Consider the following 17,497-nt stretch of genomic DNA (forward strand, 5'->3'; position numbering starts at 1 on the left):
ACCGATGTATTATTTATGAGGCCTACAATTTATAATTAACACTGATGGTTAAGTTGGTCAATGTAGTGTCTCCTGGGAAAGTCCCTGCACAGTCAAAGAAGTCAATGTCCAGTGGTTGAAATATTAAAGCAAGGTTTTTGCCTTAAGTTGGCAAACAATTTATTTTCTGAGCTTATTACAAAACTGTCAAATTGTTGTCTGAAAACTACAAAGGTGAATAACTCGGTACACTGAAAACCAAGAGCCGTTATCCTACAGTGATGGTTCAGACCACATTAAGTACATAATCAATGACCCCTAAAAGCTATTTGTATAAGGTCAGTGTATCGAAAGTAGTGGTATAGTATGGCAAAAATATATTAATCACCTCCGGCCAGATCCTCCTCAAATGTACATCAATAAACCTCGCACCACTGTCACTTTATACTTTAGATACACTTTAATTTCTCATTTATTTAAATTCTTAAATGTAATATTCCCTGCTATTTTATATATGCAAACATGTTTGTTTGCATGTAATTTCCGCCTGGGGATGAATAAAGTAAAATATAATCTAATGGTGAAATATTAGACATGGTAAACATCCAGAAAAATGTAATTTAGAAGTCTATACTTTCTTTTAATAACTTTACAATGATGACTACTACAGGAAGATTCATGACTTTTTAAACCTATTGTTTTCATCATTCACACGCACTATACTTTCTACAGAATTAAATCAACATGTCAGTAAATTAAAACATTAAACCAGTGGATCTTTTATTTAATGTCGGCCTGAAGTCTCATCCAAGATGTCATATGATGTGACCTTCAGACTGAAACTTGTTTAAACTCTACAAGACTTTATTTCTAAACCTGGCCTTTTGATATTAAATTTAAACGGGAATGAATATCACAGCCGACACACAGAAATATACAGCATGTGTATTTATTGATCTATTTGTGAGAAATTATACATCGGAACCACATTGTGGAGCTGGAAGAAAAAAGAAAAATAAATTCAAACCTGTGTTATAGCCATTTTTGATATTTTGTTTATATCCGAGCTCCGAAATAACATGTTCATTTAAATACAGTCAAACACGAGACGCTGCAGCTTGACGTCAAGATGCCAGAATGGACAGAACAGCTGACGGGGAGGAAGTGGGGGAATGTACTTCCTGTGGGGTCACGCTGGGGTCAACCTCTCTGTGAGAGAAACACAACACTCGATGAGTGACTGGACAACAGCATGTGTGATATAAATATATAAATGCTGAAGAGACAAACTTACCTCTGAACTAAAACATTATTCATAAACGTCCTTCTTGTCTGCGATGTACTGTACAATCTCCTCAGGAGTCATCAACTTCTCTGCCTCTGCGTCGGGGATTTCGAAGCCTGTGGGAGAAACTCACACAATTAACCAGATGTACTTGAACACACCACAGAGATTGTGGCTGCCAACATGAAGAACATCCCACTAACCAGCTTCATGCAATTAAAATGTATCATAAACTTAACGATTGTTTTCATAATTAAATAATCTGTTTTCGTGAATTAATTTCCCTCAAACTTCGATAAAATGTTGAGAGATGCTAAAGAATCAAATGTTCAGGTCTTGGGTGACATCGTTAAGATGAGTTGCATCATCCAAAATGTAAAAGATGTTCAGTTGGAAATAATTCTCAAATCTTCTCAAATGTTCTGACATTTGAGAAGATGCAACCACAGAGGTTTTGGCCCTGTTGCTTAAAAAAGACAAATAAAAGGGCTGAATTTTTTTTATAAAACTCTTAAGTGTGATTAAGACGGACAGTTAAACACAACTTGCCGACTCACCGAACTCATCCTCCATGGCCATGATGATCTCCACCTGGTCCAAACTGTCCAGACCCAGGTCTTTCATGAAGTGGGAGGACGTCTGCAGCTGCGGAGCAACGAGGACGCGACACGAACATTAGAAACATTTCTCGCAGCCGCTGACGTTTCATGGATGACTCGTTCGCTTCCGCTCACCTTCTCAGGGTTGATCTTGTCGTAGAGCTTGAGGACGTACAGGACGCGGTCTTTGATGGTTTCTAGGGTGAGGGGGGGCAGGTCCCCGTACTGTCGGCACAACACGCCCACCGAGGGGATCTGAGGAGGAAGAGGGGTCAGGAGCAGGGACGACCAAGGTCACGGAAAACGCACAGAGGGCGAGAAAGCGGCGATCAGAGAAATATAGTTCATGCTCACTTTCCGTCTGTGGGTCAAAACATTTGAGTCTCATTTAGCTTCTCGTTCACAATCTCTTAAAAAAAGAAATCTCGAGTGGGATATTTATTGACGTATATTGTACAAGTCATTTAAACATATTAAGAGTGTATTAAACTCAAAAATAATTTCAGACATCTGACAAAACCCCATTTAAAGAAACACCTTTGGGAAGAAGTAACTCGAAGACTATAATAATCGCAGTCTGGCTGCAGTCTGGAGCGCTGCATCATTCTCTTCCAGGTTACACTGCAGTAACACCGTTTCCTGGGTTACGCTGACAAACAACTGCATGACTTTATAACTTCAAACCCTTACTTACAGCATTTAGTATTGATCTCAGATTATTGGTGTTTGGTCACCTTGTATGAAACAACCTGACCTGAGATCAGTCACAACTCTGACACATTCAAACAAACTCAAAACGTCTATTGTCTGAAGCTTATGATTAGTTACTGTGTCTGTCTTTGGAGTTTATCACTCCCATTACCAGGGATTTATATGCATTTATATTTTAAATTATTCTCTTAATTGTTATGCCTCCATTAAAAAACAAAAAAGGTGCTAAATACGAGATTGGGAGCATTTTGGGCTCCGATTGCAAATCAATGGCTATGCATTTCGGTTTAAAGACCTATTTAAAATCACCTTTTGATGAAACGTAGGGCAAACTATGATTAATAATATCTCAACCAAAACTTGCAGAAGCTGCAACTACATCACACACTGAGGGATAATGACTCCCTTCTCTGCTCAGGTAAATAACTCCACGACATCTACTCATAAGTAGTGGATTGCTGTCATTAATACTCTGAATCCTACAGCACCTTTAGTGAAATGTGTTGTATGATTGTAACTGGACACCCTCTTTATTGTGGGACACACATTAACTAAAGTAACATGGAATAAACAATAGAATTAAATGTTCCATGCACCAAGATGAGCAGTAATTAGCGAGCGAACACAACACTCAAAAATGAAATTATATAACCATGAGCTCGTGCAGAATCAGCTTTTAGTGTTAAAAAACGCGATAGTGTGTAAGTGTGATCATCTCGACTGAAGGTGAGACACGAACAACAACACAGAGTGTCAGTGAACTCACCAACGTTGCAGCTCGCGAGCTAACAAGCAAAACATGGCTATTGTGTAATGAACTAATTAAACCCTTCCAAGGTTTCGTGGACTTTCCGTCCGTATGTCACGCAGACAGATTTCCCCCTCGTGGTGAGATAAACTACTCGCGTGCCCTCGTGAACTTCTACCGGGCTCGGTTATAACCCGCCCGGGTTTGAAAGGCGTCGGTAGGTCACAGCAGCGAGCGCTAGGCCGCAGACGGCTCAATGTTACCGGAGACTCACCGGGCTAAGTCCGAGCCACCGCGTCCTCCGGCTGTCGGCAGCGAAGGAGACGGGTCGGTGGGGGGCTGCCGACGGGACCACAGCGGCTCTGGCCGCCAGGTTGACGGAGGAAAGCCTCAGCGAGGGCCGGGCGAGCGTGCGGACGCACTGCTGCAAGACACGAGCCGCCATGACGGAGGATGAAAAGTGACTGTTTGCTCCCAGCGTGCAACGCGAAGAAGGAAACTGGGGTCAAGGGATCCGCAGTGCGCATGCGCGCAAATCAAGTCCTTTTTTTGGGGGGGTGCATTATTTTATTTGTTATTTACTAAACAGACTATCAACAAAATGTGTATGAAGATTCATTTTTGATAAAAGGTCAAATAGAAAATCGCAGAGGAAATAGGAGGATTCAGCCCAGAGGAGACCAATCAAGAACAGAATCACATTACGGATTAGCTGTTGGTAATTAGGTGATTATTTTACCAAATGACCTCAGGGAGCAAACTAATTAAACACTTCATATACATGTATAACTCCTCCGTGATTCAACACAAATATAAGGAATATACCAGAGAACTTGTTCATGTGTTTGGCCAAACGAAATCCATCGATGATTTGACACTCTACTCAAATGGTCTGAATCTACATTCATAGAGTCGGCCGAAGAAGAAGAAGCTGAGCGAGCAGACAGCAACACAGACAAGAGGATTATTATTACTGGATTATCGCCACTATTTTAGCATATATCATATTTATTCCCAGCCATGGAGTTGTCTGAAATACTGTACAACAAAGCAGAGTACATTGAAACGGTAATGTTGTGATTTTCATCCGTTGTTTGCTAGCTAGTCGCTTGATATTTAAGTTAGCTAACCGTAGCTAAACAGGGCGTTGGGCTCTGGATAACTGACATCATTGTTTCTGTCTCTTTCTGTCGTTGTTTATTAGGCTTCCGGTAACAAAGTGAGCAGACAGTCTGTGCTGTGTGGGAGTCAAAACATCGTACTCAATGGCAAAGTAAGGGGGGAAAAAACCCAAAGAGGCACCAAACTGAATTATGCAGTTACGTTGTCATCAGTTTACGCTGTCAGCTCACATTGCATGCGCGTGTGTGTTCTCTCCTCCAGACTATTGTCATGAATGACTGCATCATCAGAGGAGACCTGGCTAACGTCAGGGTGGGCAGACACTGTGTGGTGAAGAGCAGGAGCGTCATTCGACCACCATTCAAAAGTTCAGCAAAGGGTAAAGCATCCTTCTTTAATGGCAGATCGATTTGACTGTCAGTCGCCGTGTCCACGTATCCACTGATTGTTTCAGCTGGTGTACAACATGTGTACTTGTCTTTGTGTGACATATTTGTTTTGTGTTCCTAATTTCTGGTTGCTTCATGCCCATTAAAAAACGGTTGCTCTTCATCGCTCTTTCTCTGCTCCATACCTCCACCTCTACTCCAGGGTGGCGTTCTTTCCGCTTCACATCGGAGACCACGTCTTCATCGAGGAGGACTGCGTGGTCAACGCAGCACAGATAGGTTCCTACGTCCACATTGGCAAGAACTGTGTCATAGTGAGTGGAATGAAAAACACACACACACAACCATGCAGACACAGGAGAGAGAGAGAGAGACATGAACAGAAGCAGTGTCTCCTCTTGCCTGTGGTGAAACAGTCACATGGTAGTCATGTTCAGATGATCGGTGCTCGGCTGCAGACTGCAGGCAGGACGTCTAGAGCAGAGACAGACCTGGAACACAAAAGGATCACATTTGATTAATTTAGTTAAATGTCATCGCAGAACACATTGAATTACATTTGCCTTGTTAGTTGTTGGATTACACAACTGAAAGAGCAGAATTTATGATGGTTATTTAAACAACAAAGTCTTTTGTGCATAATTATGTCTTGATTCTGGTTTATAAAGTGGTAAAACGATATATAGACTGTTTTGTTTTTCCATTTACAAGTTAATTTTCTCTTAATAAAAACAAAATAGACCTGAAAGGATCGGTACTTGACTGTGCTATTATGACCTTTGTTCTGACACTATATTAAAATAACTTGTAAAAGGACATATTAAATAGCATGCCATAATGTCATAGTAAAGTGTGTCAGAAAAGAAGTCATAGTATAGTATGTCATATTAAAAAAGCAGGAACTATTAGTGGATTCGGCATCGTCTTTTTTTTTCCGTTGGTGTTTTGGCAACACTGTGTTGTTCTTAAAGAAATAGAAAACAACACTATGAACAGCTTCTGGAGCCAAATGTATATTATATAAATCAAAATTTACATTGCCAAATGTATATTATTATATAAATCAGAATTTACATTTATATGAACAATACAATGAAAACTATACCTCTTATCACTGGAAAAGTAGATTGTTATAAATTCATCCTTTTTTATATAAAAAATATATTCTTGTCATAAGTTCATTATGTTGAAAGCATGATGTAACTATTCAATGATTTTGGTCGACACATGATTGTCGGTAAAGATGTGATTCAATACAATAAATGTTGTGTAGACTGAGTGTCAAAACTGAAACTAGTTCCCTCGTGAGAACAAATCTCCAACTTCGCCCAGTTTTCCAAACACTATCGGGACGCTTTCTGCTCTATTGTTCTGAACAGCCGGCATCTATTGTTTACTGGTTTTGTGTGCAGGGTCGTCGCTGTGTGCTCAAGGACTGCTGCAAGATCTTAGACAACACGGTGCTCCCTCCTGAGACCGTGGTGCCGCCTTTTACCGTCTTCTCCGGATGCCCAGGTCCGCTTGCACCTCGCAAACCTCCACCTGACCCCTCCCTTTCTGTTCACCTGTCACGGCCTTCACCTGTGTTCGTCTCTCTCTCTCTCTCTCTCAGGTCTATTTTCAGGAGAGCTCCCAGAGTGCACGCAGGACCTCATGATCGATGTAACCAAGAGTTATTACCAGAAGTTCTTGCCGCTCAGCCAGATCTGAGTCCTGCCTCAAAACCGCCAGTCGGATCCACACCCTCTCCAGCCAGTTCCAGGTCGGGGTCTCTCACCAGAAACAAGGACTCTTAAGAGCTCTCCTTCTATCCTCCACCTCACAAAGGCCCCGACTTTCTCTGCCCCAAGGACACACATGTTGTCCTTTTAAAGAACATTTATATGATTTTACAGTAGTTTATAGCTGCAGGAGGCAATTGTGCATGTTTGCAGCTCCAAATTGCAACGCGAGTCTTGAAGTCTTTGCTAAACCAGAAGCTCAAGGACCTCGGAGCGGCTGCCGATGATCACAATCTTCGCTCACCGGCAGCAGCCGCAGGTTAAGGGGAGGAGCTACGGGAGGGAGGAGAAGTGTGCAGGTGTGTATGAACAAAGCTTGAAATAATACTGTACGACACCCGTGGACCAAATCAAAAGCATCAGCGGTAGTGATTGAGGATGTTGGCTGTTTATGTGCATCCCTCATGTCCACATTTCATTTTGGAAAACGTAGAAGGAAACTTAAATCAGCGATTTGTGAAATGTGTTCTCTTTTATTCCGTCGTTTTATTTCTAAGGTTGAAGAGCTCGTTTTCTTTCTCCTTCACTGGCTCACGGAATTCATCATAAAGCTTATTTAATACCGTGTGGAATTTTTATTTTGTTATGTTTTCAAAGGATAAACTGCCCCCCGTGTTCAGCCAAAGCCAACATCGAAAACAGTTCAGCAATTAAATAAATATAAATGCTTGAAAAAAATCAACTTATGTGGACTCTTCTGTCTTCAATACCAAACTGTAAAGCACATTTTAAATATGTTTTCTCCACTTACTGTGCTAGTTTTTGTCAGGAACGTCGAGGGGCAATGTTTGTTTGTTTGTTTGTAACGTGCACACGAGCCGAATATTTGTGTTTGTAACGATATGCTAACAAGCTGAAAGGAAGACGACGAGGCACATGGATATCAAAATAAAAAGCATTTTCTTTCGTTATTTACAGAATTAGCTTTACAAATGTTGAAATGTTTCAAGGAAATAAATTAACCGTTAGACCTCAAGGACATAAAAAACATGACCCGTTTACAACTTCAGGCTAACTGTTAGCCATCACCTGTGGTTTTCTTGTAAATAAGTTATGTTTACATAATATTCCCCCCCTCACCAAAACTATGTGTATCCTTGAGGTCTAACAAACGTGTTTAATGGATTTCGCTCCCCTTAAACTTTTGCAAAGTTTGAATCCTCGTTCACATCCATGTTGACAAAGACTGGAAAAGCTCAGCCGTTCATCAATGCTAGTTCTGGACTTTGTCCTCATCGTAGACTCATGACGTGGAGATGAGACTTATCTAATTTGCTCCTTTGGCACCACCTCGGGGCCTGAAGCAGGGGCCCAGACTGATAGAACTGATCCTGGAACAGCTCAGTCCAGAAACCAACTCGCCACAAACTCAGAACCCTCCACTCTGAAAAATATCCCAGTCTCACAACAGTTCAAAAGCATAACTCACTTGTTTCCCTTCATCCACCTGGAAACATCAATTCAATTTAACGATCTGTGCAAAATCAATGAGATATGTTTTACATTTTTTTTAAACATTAGCTCCTTTTTACTACCAAACAGGCAGTTTGGTATTTAATACGTTTTCATTTTCTCTTGTTAATGTGTACATTTTCAGCTATGGGAGCTTGAATAGATTAAAATGCACAAAAAAAAAAGAGCTAATTATTCGTTACCCGCTTCCTGCTCTTGATTTGTGTCACAAGTCGACCTATAGGAAGGATCTTGAGTTCACACTAAATATTTTTATTCTTACTTTGCTTTGTTCATTTATTCTGATTTAAGGAAATGCGACTCGTTCAACCTAAATTCTTTAATTTAGCTGCAAGTTAACAGATTAAAATGATTAATAGAGAACCCTAATTTAATTAAGCAAATGCGATTATGAAACAACCAAACTAAACAAATCTCCCCCTTTTTTTTTTTTTTTTAAATGAAACAGTCTGTCCAATTTCAACTCAATGGTTTTATTTCTTTTACAATGTGAACCACATATATCATACCAACAATTAAATGTTAAGTATATAGATTAGCCATTTATTATTATTTTTTTAAACAAATAAGTATCAAGAAACTGTTGATAATAGTGTTGGCTCCAGAGACACGTGGCATGAGTCGGCCTTTTGAAACGATGCGGATGAAGGCCGGCGACTGGCTCTGGGGAAGAAAAGAAAAACACTAAGCGCCCCCTCCATTATGAACCAGGCTCATCGATGGAGGTTGAACGGTGGGATTAGAACGACGGAACAATCCTGCACAGACAACTCCTTGGGGGAAAAAAAATTAAAAAGATCGATCCTTTGTCTGAATTTGAGTGCATTTTTCCTGCCGGCAGACTCGTCACATCTTCCCTTTGACAAGTCGTCATGCAACAGAAACACCGGGGAGGTTAAACCTGCTAATCTGTAACAACGCACGTCATTTGGTTTCAGTCGAGCTACGATGCGGACGTGTTAAGACACAGAGAGTAAAGTGCCGGGACGAAATGAAGCGCTGTCGGGTCCTCAGGATGAACTCCATCGTTATATTCTTCCACGAGTCCTCTACAGAGTCCCAGAGTCTAAAACGGTCCGATGGGACTCCAAACAGGACTTCTTTTTAGGGCGCCACTCCTATTCAAGAAAACACGGATCCTTCCTATGTTACATTATTCACTCGGCCAACCCAGAACTTACAAGATGGCTTTAAACCAAGAACGCCATGACTCCTCACCGTGAACTCCTTCGCAGTAATCAGAAGCTCACTTTTCCAATATAAAAAGGTTGACATTTCCATCAGTCGAACTCAGTGGTTTCACTTGTATGCAAGCACAAACTCCCAAATGCAGAACTCTTCGTTTTGACGGGAGCAACAAAATCGGGGTTCTTCTTTCACCGACAAGCCAGCAATCGCGTGTGAGAGAATATAAAAACAACCTCCAACGCAAAAATGAAATCCGTGACCAAAATGTAACAGAAGTTAAAAACTGGCATGCTTTATACAACTAAAGTAAACCCACTTTCCAGGTCATAAAAAAGGTGAAGGGATGTGAAAAAAGTCAACGGAGGAAAAAAAAAAGAAGGACACATCGAATCCATTGGTCTCACAAGTCAGGTACAGTTGGGAGGTTCAACTTACTGTATCACTACTACAGCCGGGCATCTTTAAAATAGTTATAATTGATTTGATAACTAGACAACTCAAGATTTCATATTTAAAATCATTTAAGCTTCGTTAGCTTCCTATGCTGAATGAAAGCATATTCCAACAATTTGAGTTTTACGACGCCCACAAATGCTCCGAGATTCAACTCCAAAGATCTTTCGTGAAGACCCTAGAAAACAGTTTTAGTCTATCCGACTTTACAAACTGCTAAATATACCCAAAGTTCTGACTTGTGTGATATCGGTGCCTCCTCCTCCTCCGTTACAGACGGATGAAGGCAACAACCATTTCAAGAATGAAACGAGCCCCGAGTTGCATCATCCTGTACCGAGTAAAATCACACCCATCCACGTTGTATTAATGCACACACCCCTTATACAAAAAAGCAGACGGTGTCTCAACACCCAATCAGACACTCGATCCAAAAACTGTCTGGCATGCTTAGCGGGTCGGTTGAGAAACGCTACTTTAGTAAGCGTTTCTGTGACTTATGCTTCGTTTACAGCAAAGAATATCTTTAGATACATTTTATTTCAAGTACTTCTGAAGAGTTGTTGGAGCCATTTCTGGTCATACCAAGCGACCTTTAAGTAATGTGTGGGCAGGACGAGGCTACGACTGGGATTCAATGGAAGAGCCGATTTGTTTGCATGAGTTAGGAGGTGAAAGCTAAGTGCAAAGGTCCTTATTGCAACTCATCAGAATCATCACAAGATCACATAAAACAGCAGCTGCTTTCGTAATGAGACTAAGGTAAATGGGGGAGAAGTCCGTCTGAAAAGCTGTATACACAAAGAAAATGATTTTCCTTTTCCATTATCCTCAAGAACAAAAAAAAAAAATCAACTCGGCTATCACTGCTGCAAACAGTGGCAACAAACCAAGAATTGTAACACTGGTGGTTGAAGAACTGAAAAAAAAAAAAAAAAAGGGGGGGGCGACTGGCTGAACTAAATTAAGCTACAGTTGAAGCGGAGCAGAGAATAGAGTTACATGCCATCAACCTCGTAGCCGGGGAAATGTGACCGTCTACAAGCGGCAGATGGAGCAGGTCGATGCCACAGTTGTGCTCCTGTCGGGCGAATTGGCTCCGCCACGGACAGGCAGACAAAAGCTGCAAATATGAAGAAACTAATTTTTATTTTTTTTTCTCTCTCTCTCTTTTTCTAAAGGAGCAGGTGGGTTGTTTGACGCACAGGCGAGTCTCTGGCGAGAGTTGGGTCCGACATTTGGCGTGCAACTCGGTTCACTGAGTGAGACGATTTGATCATGGCCCTCACTTCCTTATTAAGGTGGCGGGTGAGGATGAGTGAGGTTAAGGGAGGGAAGGGCACACGTGTGTCAAGGATCAAGTGGCTTGTCGCGCAGCACAGTGCATTTTCACCCCCTTTGAGAACTGTGGGCATCCCAGAATGAGTTGGTGACTTCCTTCGTTGTCTCCAGTCCAGGGCGGCGATGTCTGAAGAGCGTGTGATGTCGTCCAGAGCTCAGAGTCACACACACACACACACACACTTAGGTGTTCTGATTGCAGATCAGTGATTTGTAGTAATAGTGTGAGGAAAGGAGACAAGGAATAGAATTCGGTCAACATTTGAATGCACGGAACGGAGATCTTCGGTCCCGGTTCTCATTTTCAGGCCGGGTTCTTTTGCACAGCGAGGCATCCGAATGTCTGCGAGTCTGTCCGTCTGTCCTACATAAGCCCATCCATCCCCCGCTCTCCTAGCCTTGGCTTTGAAGGCGTTTCACCCCCCCACCCCCACCCCCTCACGCACACATAGGCAGGCAGCAGATCAGATCATCCTGTTGCGTTTGTGTGTAGGGGAGTCTGTGATGACGTCACTACACTGGGTGGAGTTTCGTTTCCTGGTTCCTCCCCCTCCGGCAGAGGCGGAGCCTGTAGAGTCCAGATGCAGTGCCATCTCTTCCGAGATGAAAGTGTTCAGGTCAACGTCTTGGAGCCCGTTGCGCCTGCTGCGGCACACCGGCCCCGAGCCGGAGGAACCACCGACGCCAGCAGCGCCTCCGTTACTGCTGCTCCCGCTCACATGTGTGGGAGACCCTGGAGCACCAGAGCGCACACTGATACTCGCCATGGCGCCACTCAAACCTGTGGAAGGACAAGGAGGCGGGACAGAGAGGAAAAAGTAGAAACAGACACAGGGGCATCAGTTGGAGAACTAGATAAGCGGGCTACTTTATGGAAATCTTGATGACATGAGGAAAAGAAAACGACACGGACAACTGTACGTCTGGCAGCAGCTGCAACCATCTGTCGCCATCATTTACAGACTTTGCCATGTGGCAAGAACGAACTACATGTACATCAATGGGGTCTTTTGAGTGGACCAACGGTGACTAACCAAGTAAGCACAGCACAGGTGCATCAATCCAACAGTCAACATCTTATTTGTATTCAACGTCAATCGTGGGGTTTTTAAAGGCCGATATAAGAAAGATAGTTTGGATAATCTGATTAATCGTCCTCTGAATTTAATCATTAGGGTCAAGGCGATTCTAAAGTGTGCAAGTTCATTTTACGAATGGACAGTTACGTGGCTGGATTATTTGGAGGAGACAATGCCAAATTGGAAAGTATCTTTTTAAGTAAAAGTTGAACGATTTATTTTATTTTCCTCAGTCTCCATGTATGTTCAAGAGAGAACTTTTATACACAGAGTGCCAGACAACAATAACCCATAAACTCTTAATTTGGCATATTAACAAAACCAACAACCGTAACTAATGTATAGTCACCAGTTAGAATATTAAAATGAGAAATAATGAACTGGCAACCACTTGTTGTGAATGCAATGGAAAAGGGGGATGATAGAGCAACATCTAGTTTCTGAATGTTATCAATTGCACCTTTAATCTTAGACATAACCAGTTGGGGGCTATTGAAATGAGTAACGAGGTTAAACGTTCCTCCTGTGGGAAAAAAGACGGCAAATAAACAGCTCTTTGATGCAACGTCATCATTTGTCAAAAGTCACTCAGGCTGTTATTTTAGTGTCCGTTTCTGTCTCCATTTTGGATTTCAGAAGATAGCAGGAGTCATGTTCAAGCCTCTTCACAATGACATGGACTCAGCCACAAAACTGTAGCCAGATGTCTGTTGGCAACTGTACCTATAACCTTACAAGAGAGGTGACGGGTGTAACTTCAAACCAATGTGGTAAACCAATCAAGAAACCATTTCCATCTCCCGACTGAAACAATAAAAAGGTACATTTTGTTCTGTACTCACGAGGCAGCCTTCTCATTTTTAATCATTGTTAAAAGCCTTTCACACACCAAGTTTGTGTACGTGACCAAAAATCAGTGAATTTGATTGTCTAAGAGTCACGGGTGCAGTCGAAAGTATGAATCCCGATCCGTCGACGTAAATCAAGATGACTTTGTCTGTCCCAACACACACAAACAGAAGCGGTGAAATGCAAAAGGAATCTGATAACTGAGAAAGAAGACGCGCTGAAACCACCTGACACAGACTTGCGTTTCTGTAACCTAAACCAACAAATGCCTAACACCATCCACCCTAAACTCAGCTACCCTTTAAATGTTGAGACCTTCCGATAAAGTTCAGAATATCCATTTGGACTCACCAGAAACACCAACACTCTACTTTTGATGAAGTGAAACGTACGTACGCACGGTCCTCTTTCACCACTGGCCAAAAGCACAACATGCCCTTATCTCTGAGTCACATGTGGCCGGAGGACGATAACTGAAGGACAAGCAAGTGCCCTCAAACAAACTAACTTTCTGTACTTGGCATCAGACCTAAAGCACAAGCATCGGTCACGGACACGGACACACACACACACTGAGCAAGATCTTCATGTGAAATACCATATCTCCCAACTAGTCTATAGTACATTGTCAAATCATAAATTGGTGGAATCAGTATGTCCCAAACACACTTTGAAGATTCTAAAACACTAGATACAACATTATTGGTCCTCTATTCAGGCCTTAAAGATATCAGGACAACCGATTTTCTATCAAACAATGTAGCGTCCTCATGGGTTGTGACTCACATGTCTGCTTATGCGGCTAGAATGACCACAAGTGTATAAGGTAGGAGCCAGACTTGCACTTTACTCACCATGCAGTGCTATAGCCTCCCTGAAGGGCTGGAGGTCCGTTTCCACAGATGAGCCGGTCTCAGCTGGTGAATTCGCCCGGCTGGGAGCCACCATGGCCAGCCGGGGGTTGGCCCTGCTACTCCTGTGTGGTGGTGCTTTGCCGCACAGAAAGCTGATAAGATCCTCCCTACGGATGGTTCTCCGGCGCTTTTTCACCCAGGCCAACATGTCCTGCAATCCAATAAAAGTGTGATCCATCCATCAGGTAAACACAATTTAGTTTCATCAACAAACCCCAATGCGCTGCGCCCACCCCACCCACCTTCAAGGTCCCTGTTGTGTAAACCTAATGTAGTCTGTAAGAACCGGTTACCTAAATGTCAAACAATTATGACAGGGAGGTGTAACATCACAATGTGTCCAGATACAAGAGAATGGAGGTGCTTAACAAAAAGATAACAGAGGAACAAGACCCACCTTATTACGGCGTTGGTGGCCTATCTGGATGCCCCGATCGAAGCTTCTCTGATGGGCCTCAGCACTCTCTGTAAAGGTGAAAGACATCACAAAAAACAATTATTATTATGAAGTCCAAAGCCAAGCAAATATGCATGCTACGTTTAACAGGGACAATGTTTTAGTCGAAGAACAGAAATCCTTAAGTCTTAGCATAATGTTATTTTTATAATGTGTACATCAGAATCAGAACCATTTATTGCCAAGTATTTTGGACATACAAGGAATTTGTCTGTAGTTCTAAAACAAGACGGGCAGCTTTGAAATCAACAGCAAATTACTTCCAAAGGGTGCCAGCTACTCACCACTCACAAGCACTAAGTAGACTGACATTAGGAGTCAGGTCCAGTACAATCTCATTCTTACCACAACAAAACTATTTCACTGGTGAATTCCTGACATTGTTATGGACATCTGTTTGTTTGTTTTTAGTCTAGTTTCTTTTTAACCCTTCAGTGAACATGTCTTTCACTGGCATACAAAACCCTACAAGCCCTGTGACAGACTGATCAATATGGAGCTGAAAACAATGAGGTTCACCAGTTGATGGATGAGCCTATCAATAACAACATCTACATGTACAATGATAGACAGCCACAGTGCATATTGATGAAATGAGGCACATCAACATCCACCACAACAACAGTGGGTGTAGTAGTTTGCAGAACAATGCATCCTGCTCAAATGCAGAAGGATGAGAGAAGAGGGACCTGGTTAGATACCTTTGTAGAGGTTGGTCACTGCTGTTGCAGAGTTCTGAAATGGCACCCACAATGACAGACCCTGTTGATGGCATACTCTGTCTGTGGGAGGAAAGGGGGGAAATGTTTGGTTTATATTCCTTACATGTGGCTGGAATTGAAAAGCAAGCACTCATGATTAACGTGACCAAAAAGTACAACAATCAACATCCGAGAGGCCCAACAGCGTGGCAATTACATGGTTGAGGTGAAGATCATTTTCATTCGCCATTTTGTCTTTGCATCTACAATTGCAGGGACAGGGTTTGGCATAAAAATAACTGTCAGCCAGCGCTAGATGGCCAGCTTGGCAGCAGCTTGTTTCACAAGAAAGCACCACACACCAACTTATTGCCCTCTCAGCAGTAAAGTTGCAAAGCCATGTCAAACACGGATACGCCTGACAAGTCGAGCTCTGTCGGGGTGGACACGAATGTATAACGTCTAAGAGCAATGCCGCCGTATCTTATTGTCCACAAACTATAATTTCCACCAGCGAACCAATACTATCTTCGCCATTTTGTGATTATTACGCTAGCGACGCGTTGCTCAACAAACAGCTCCCTCGGCGCCCAACAGAGTGTTTAGAGCCCGAGAGCACGGCTCTGTGTCGTTGACTGTACGTCTCATCTCGCCAGCTAACCGCATCCGGTGTGACATACGGTAACACCGAGGATACAAGAGACTGTCATCTGGGAATGTCCCGTAGCTACGATTGTTGTGACCGTCGCCATTTTGTAACTAGCCTGGCTAACGTTACGTTAGCTGTCTTAACTTGGTGTCAACACCCATCCCATTGACAAAGGTGTCCGTGTAAACTTAAGCTACTTTAAATATGTCAGTGAAACTACATGTGGATGTTTAACAATAAAACCAAGTGTATACAACCGGATTATAGTTCATAACTATTTTTTTTTCTCGTCCACCAACTAGTTAGCTAAATTTAGCATCAGCTGTAACCGTTACCCCAGCTAGTTAGCGTCCAACCATTAGTGACGTTAACGTTAGTTTACAGTAACGGGGTTTCTAACCAGCAAGCCAACGGGATAACGTTTCTGACGTAAGTGGCGTTATAGTTGAGACGAACAAGCACAAGATGTAAAGAAAACGCTGCCTTGAACCTTTGTATAATTGTGCCACGGCAGTGGCCGAGTTCTGGAAGAGGTGCCACAGTTTATCCTGATCGTTGTCGGCCTCCTCCTCGCTGGGCTCCCTTTGCTCTGCTTCCGCCAAACACTGCCGCTCCCATTTTGAGAACCAGTGCTCGGGTCCGTGTTCCTGTATCTCCGAGTCTCCGTCTTCCTTCTTCTCCTCCATTTAATGCACCGAAACTCACGGAAATGCGCTTTTAATGTGTTATTATATGACTATCTGGACACTGTATAAATAATTATGTGAGTAAATCCATGAATAATGTTTTCTTTTTTAATATTTCGCCCTACAGTATAGCGTTGGACCCTGTTCCTACCTCCATCTGTGAAGATAAGCTTAGCTAACTATTTTTCCTAGTCGCCGACGTCGACATATATACAACGCAGACTACCATGTTATGCGCTACATCCCGCCTACTAGACCTACAGTCAAATATGATTGGCCACTTGAGTGCTGGAGGCTGGCCTTGAGACCTTTATTCTGAATCTCATTCGCTATCATATACGTACGTCACAGCATTGACACAAAAGAACCACAGTGAAAATTCCTCATTACTCAAGCTTGCGAGAGAGTGCAAGTCGCTTTTGTCGTGAAAACTATAAAAAAATAGTAAAATATAATATATATTGTTTTAAATTAATTGTGATTATAATAATCATTGTGTGACCTCTATCCTTCTTGGCACAGAAAAACCCAAAGTCCATAATTCAGATTTTTAAACCATAAAAAAAGGGAAACTAAACTATTTTATAAAGAACACTAACCGAAAATTAAAATGAGATAAAATACACATGAGTGGCGTGAGTCATTTTTAAATATCCAACTGCGACCGGTACTCAAGGCCGAGTCCTGGCCGAGTCCTGGCGTAGTTTTGTATTTCTCCACTGGGTGGTGCTATTTACTCAAAATCTGAAGGCTTGTCTGTTACCGCCACGGTCTGGTTTCAGCACTGCAGATACAGACTGGCGTTAGAGCATGAACACTGCCTTGGTAAAGTGAAAAATCCTGATTGGACGTAGGTTGTGCTACACAGTGGCAATACCCAATTGATTTGGTTTACATTTATTTCCTCTTTGATTCCTATATGGCATTATTCATTTGTAAAATAGCTTATATTGCTGCAATTTAGTTCGTTTTTTGCTTGTTTATGTGTGTACCTAATACAAATAAATAGCATACACATTTATCCACAGTAATTGCGTTCATTTGTTGAGCTTAACTACTTAACTAATATTGGCACATGTGTTCCTCTGTGAAT

General features: G+C 42.2%; 3 protein-coding genes across 3 annotated transcripts; 1 reads left to right on the forward strand and 2 right to left on the reverse strand.

The window, feature by feature from the left end:
• Positions 1–912: 912 nt before the first annotated feature.
• On the reverse strand, positions 913–3,800 carry ndufab1b (NADH:ubiquinone oxidoreductase subunit AB1b). The gene is made up of 5 exons (XM_034539328.1): positions 3,597–3,800; positions 1,999–2,118; positions 1,822–1,909; positions 1,274–1,380; positions 913–1,188 (listed from the first exon to the last, which is right to left on the reverse strand). Exons 1-4 carry the CDS (start codon positions 3,765–3,767, stop codon positions 1,289–1,291), a joined length of 471 nt encoding a protein of 156 aa, XP_034395219.1. The 5' UTR covers positions 3,768–3,800; the 3' UTR covers positions 913–1,188; positions 1,274–1,288.
• A 70-nt stretch (positions 3,801–3,870) lies between these two features.
• Positions 3,871–7,296, forward strand: dctn5 (dynactin 5). The gene is made up of 7 exons (XM_034539331.1): positions 3,871–4,048; positions 4,233–4,390; positions 4,527–4,595; positions 4,706–4,823; positions 5,035–5,147; positions 6,246–6,348; positions 6,446–7,296. Exons 2-7 carry the CDS (start codon positions 4,343–4,345, stop codon positions 6,541–6,543), a joined length of 549 nt encoding a protein of 182 aa, XP_034395222.1. The 5' UTR covers positions 3,871–4,048; positions 4,233–4,342; the 3' UTR covers positions 6,544–7,296.
• Positions 7,297–8,539: 1,243 nt separating this feature from the next.
• On the reverse strand, positions 8,540–16,628 carry c8h16orf72 (chromosome 8 C16orf72 homolog). Its single transcript, XM_034539320.1, has 5 exons — positions 16,209–16,628; positions 15,070–15,150; positions 14,309–14,376; positions 13,852–14,062; positions 8,540–11,850 (listed from the first exon to the last, which is right to left on the reverse strand). The coding sequence occupies exons 1-5, from the start codon at positions 16,402–16,404 to the stop codon at positions 11,534–11,536; spliced, it is 873 nt and encodes a 290-aa protein (XP_034395211.1). The 5' UTR covers positions 16,405–16,628; the 3' UTR covers positions 8,540–11,533.
• Positions 16,629–17,497: the final 869 nt, after the last annotated feature.

Source organism: Cyclopterus lumpus, chromosome 8 (assembly GCF_009769545.1).
Source record: "Cyclopterus lumpus isolate fCycLum1 chromosome 8, fCycLum1.pri, whole genome shotgun sequence".
NCBI lineage: Eukaryota > Metazoa > Chordata > Actinopteri > Perciformes > Cyclopteridae > Cyclopterus > Cyclopterus lumpus.

Coding starts and splice junctions, on each gene's coding strand:
- ndufab1b (XM_034539328.1), bottom strand. CDS start 3,767: ATGGCGGCTCGTGTCTTGCAGCAGTGCGTCCGCACGCTCGCCCGGCCC. Junction 1,910..1,998: donor ACAAGATCAACCCTGAGAAG/GTGAGCGGAAGC, acceptor GTTGCTCCGCAG/CTGCAGACGTCCTCCCACTT. Junction 1,381..1,821: donor GGCCATGGAGGATGAGTTCG/GTGAGTCGGCAA, acceptor TTTCTCCCACAG/GCTTCGAAATCCCCGACGCA.
- dctn5 (XM_034539331.1), top strand. CDS start 4,343: ATGGAGTTGTCTGAAATACTGTACAACAAAGCAGAGTACATTGAAACG. Junction 4,391..4,526: donor AAGCAGAGTACATTGAAACG/GTAATGTTGTGA, acceptor GTTGTTTATTAG/GCTTCCGGTAACAAAGTGAG. Junction 4,824..5,034: donor ATTCAAAAGTTCAGCAAAGG/GTAAAGCATCCT, acceptor ACCTCTACTCCA/GGGTGGCGTTCTTTCCGCTT.
- c8h16orf72 (XM_034539320.1), bottom strand. CDS start 16,404: ATGGAGGAGAAGAAGGAAGACGGAGACTCGGAGATACAGGAACACGGA. Junction 14,377..15,069: donor AGTGACCAACCTCTACAAAG/GTATCTAACCAG, acceptor TCACCTTTACAG/AGAGTGCTGAGGCCCATCAG. Junction 11,851..13,851: donor GGAGGCTATAGCACTGCATG/GTGAGTAAAGTG, acceptor GTCCTTCCACAG/GTTTGAGTGGCGCCATGGCG.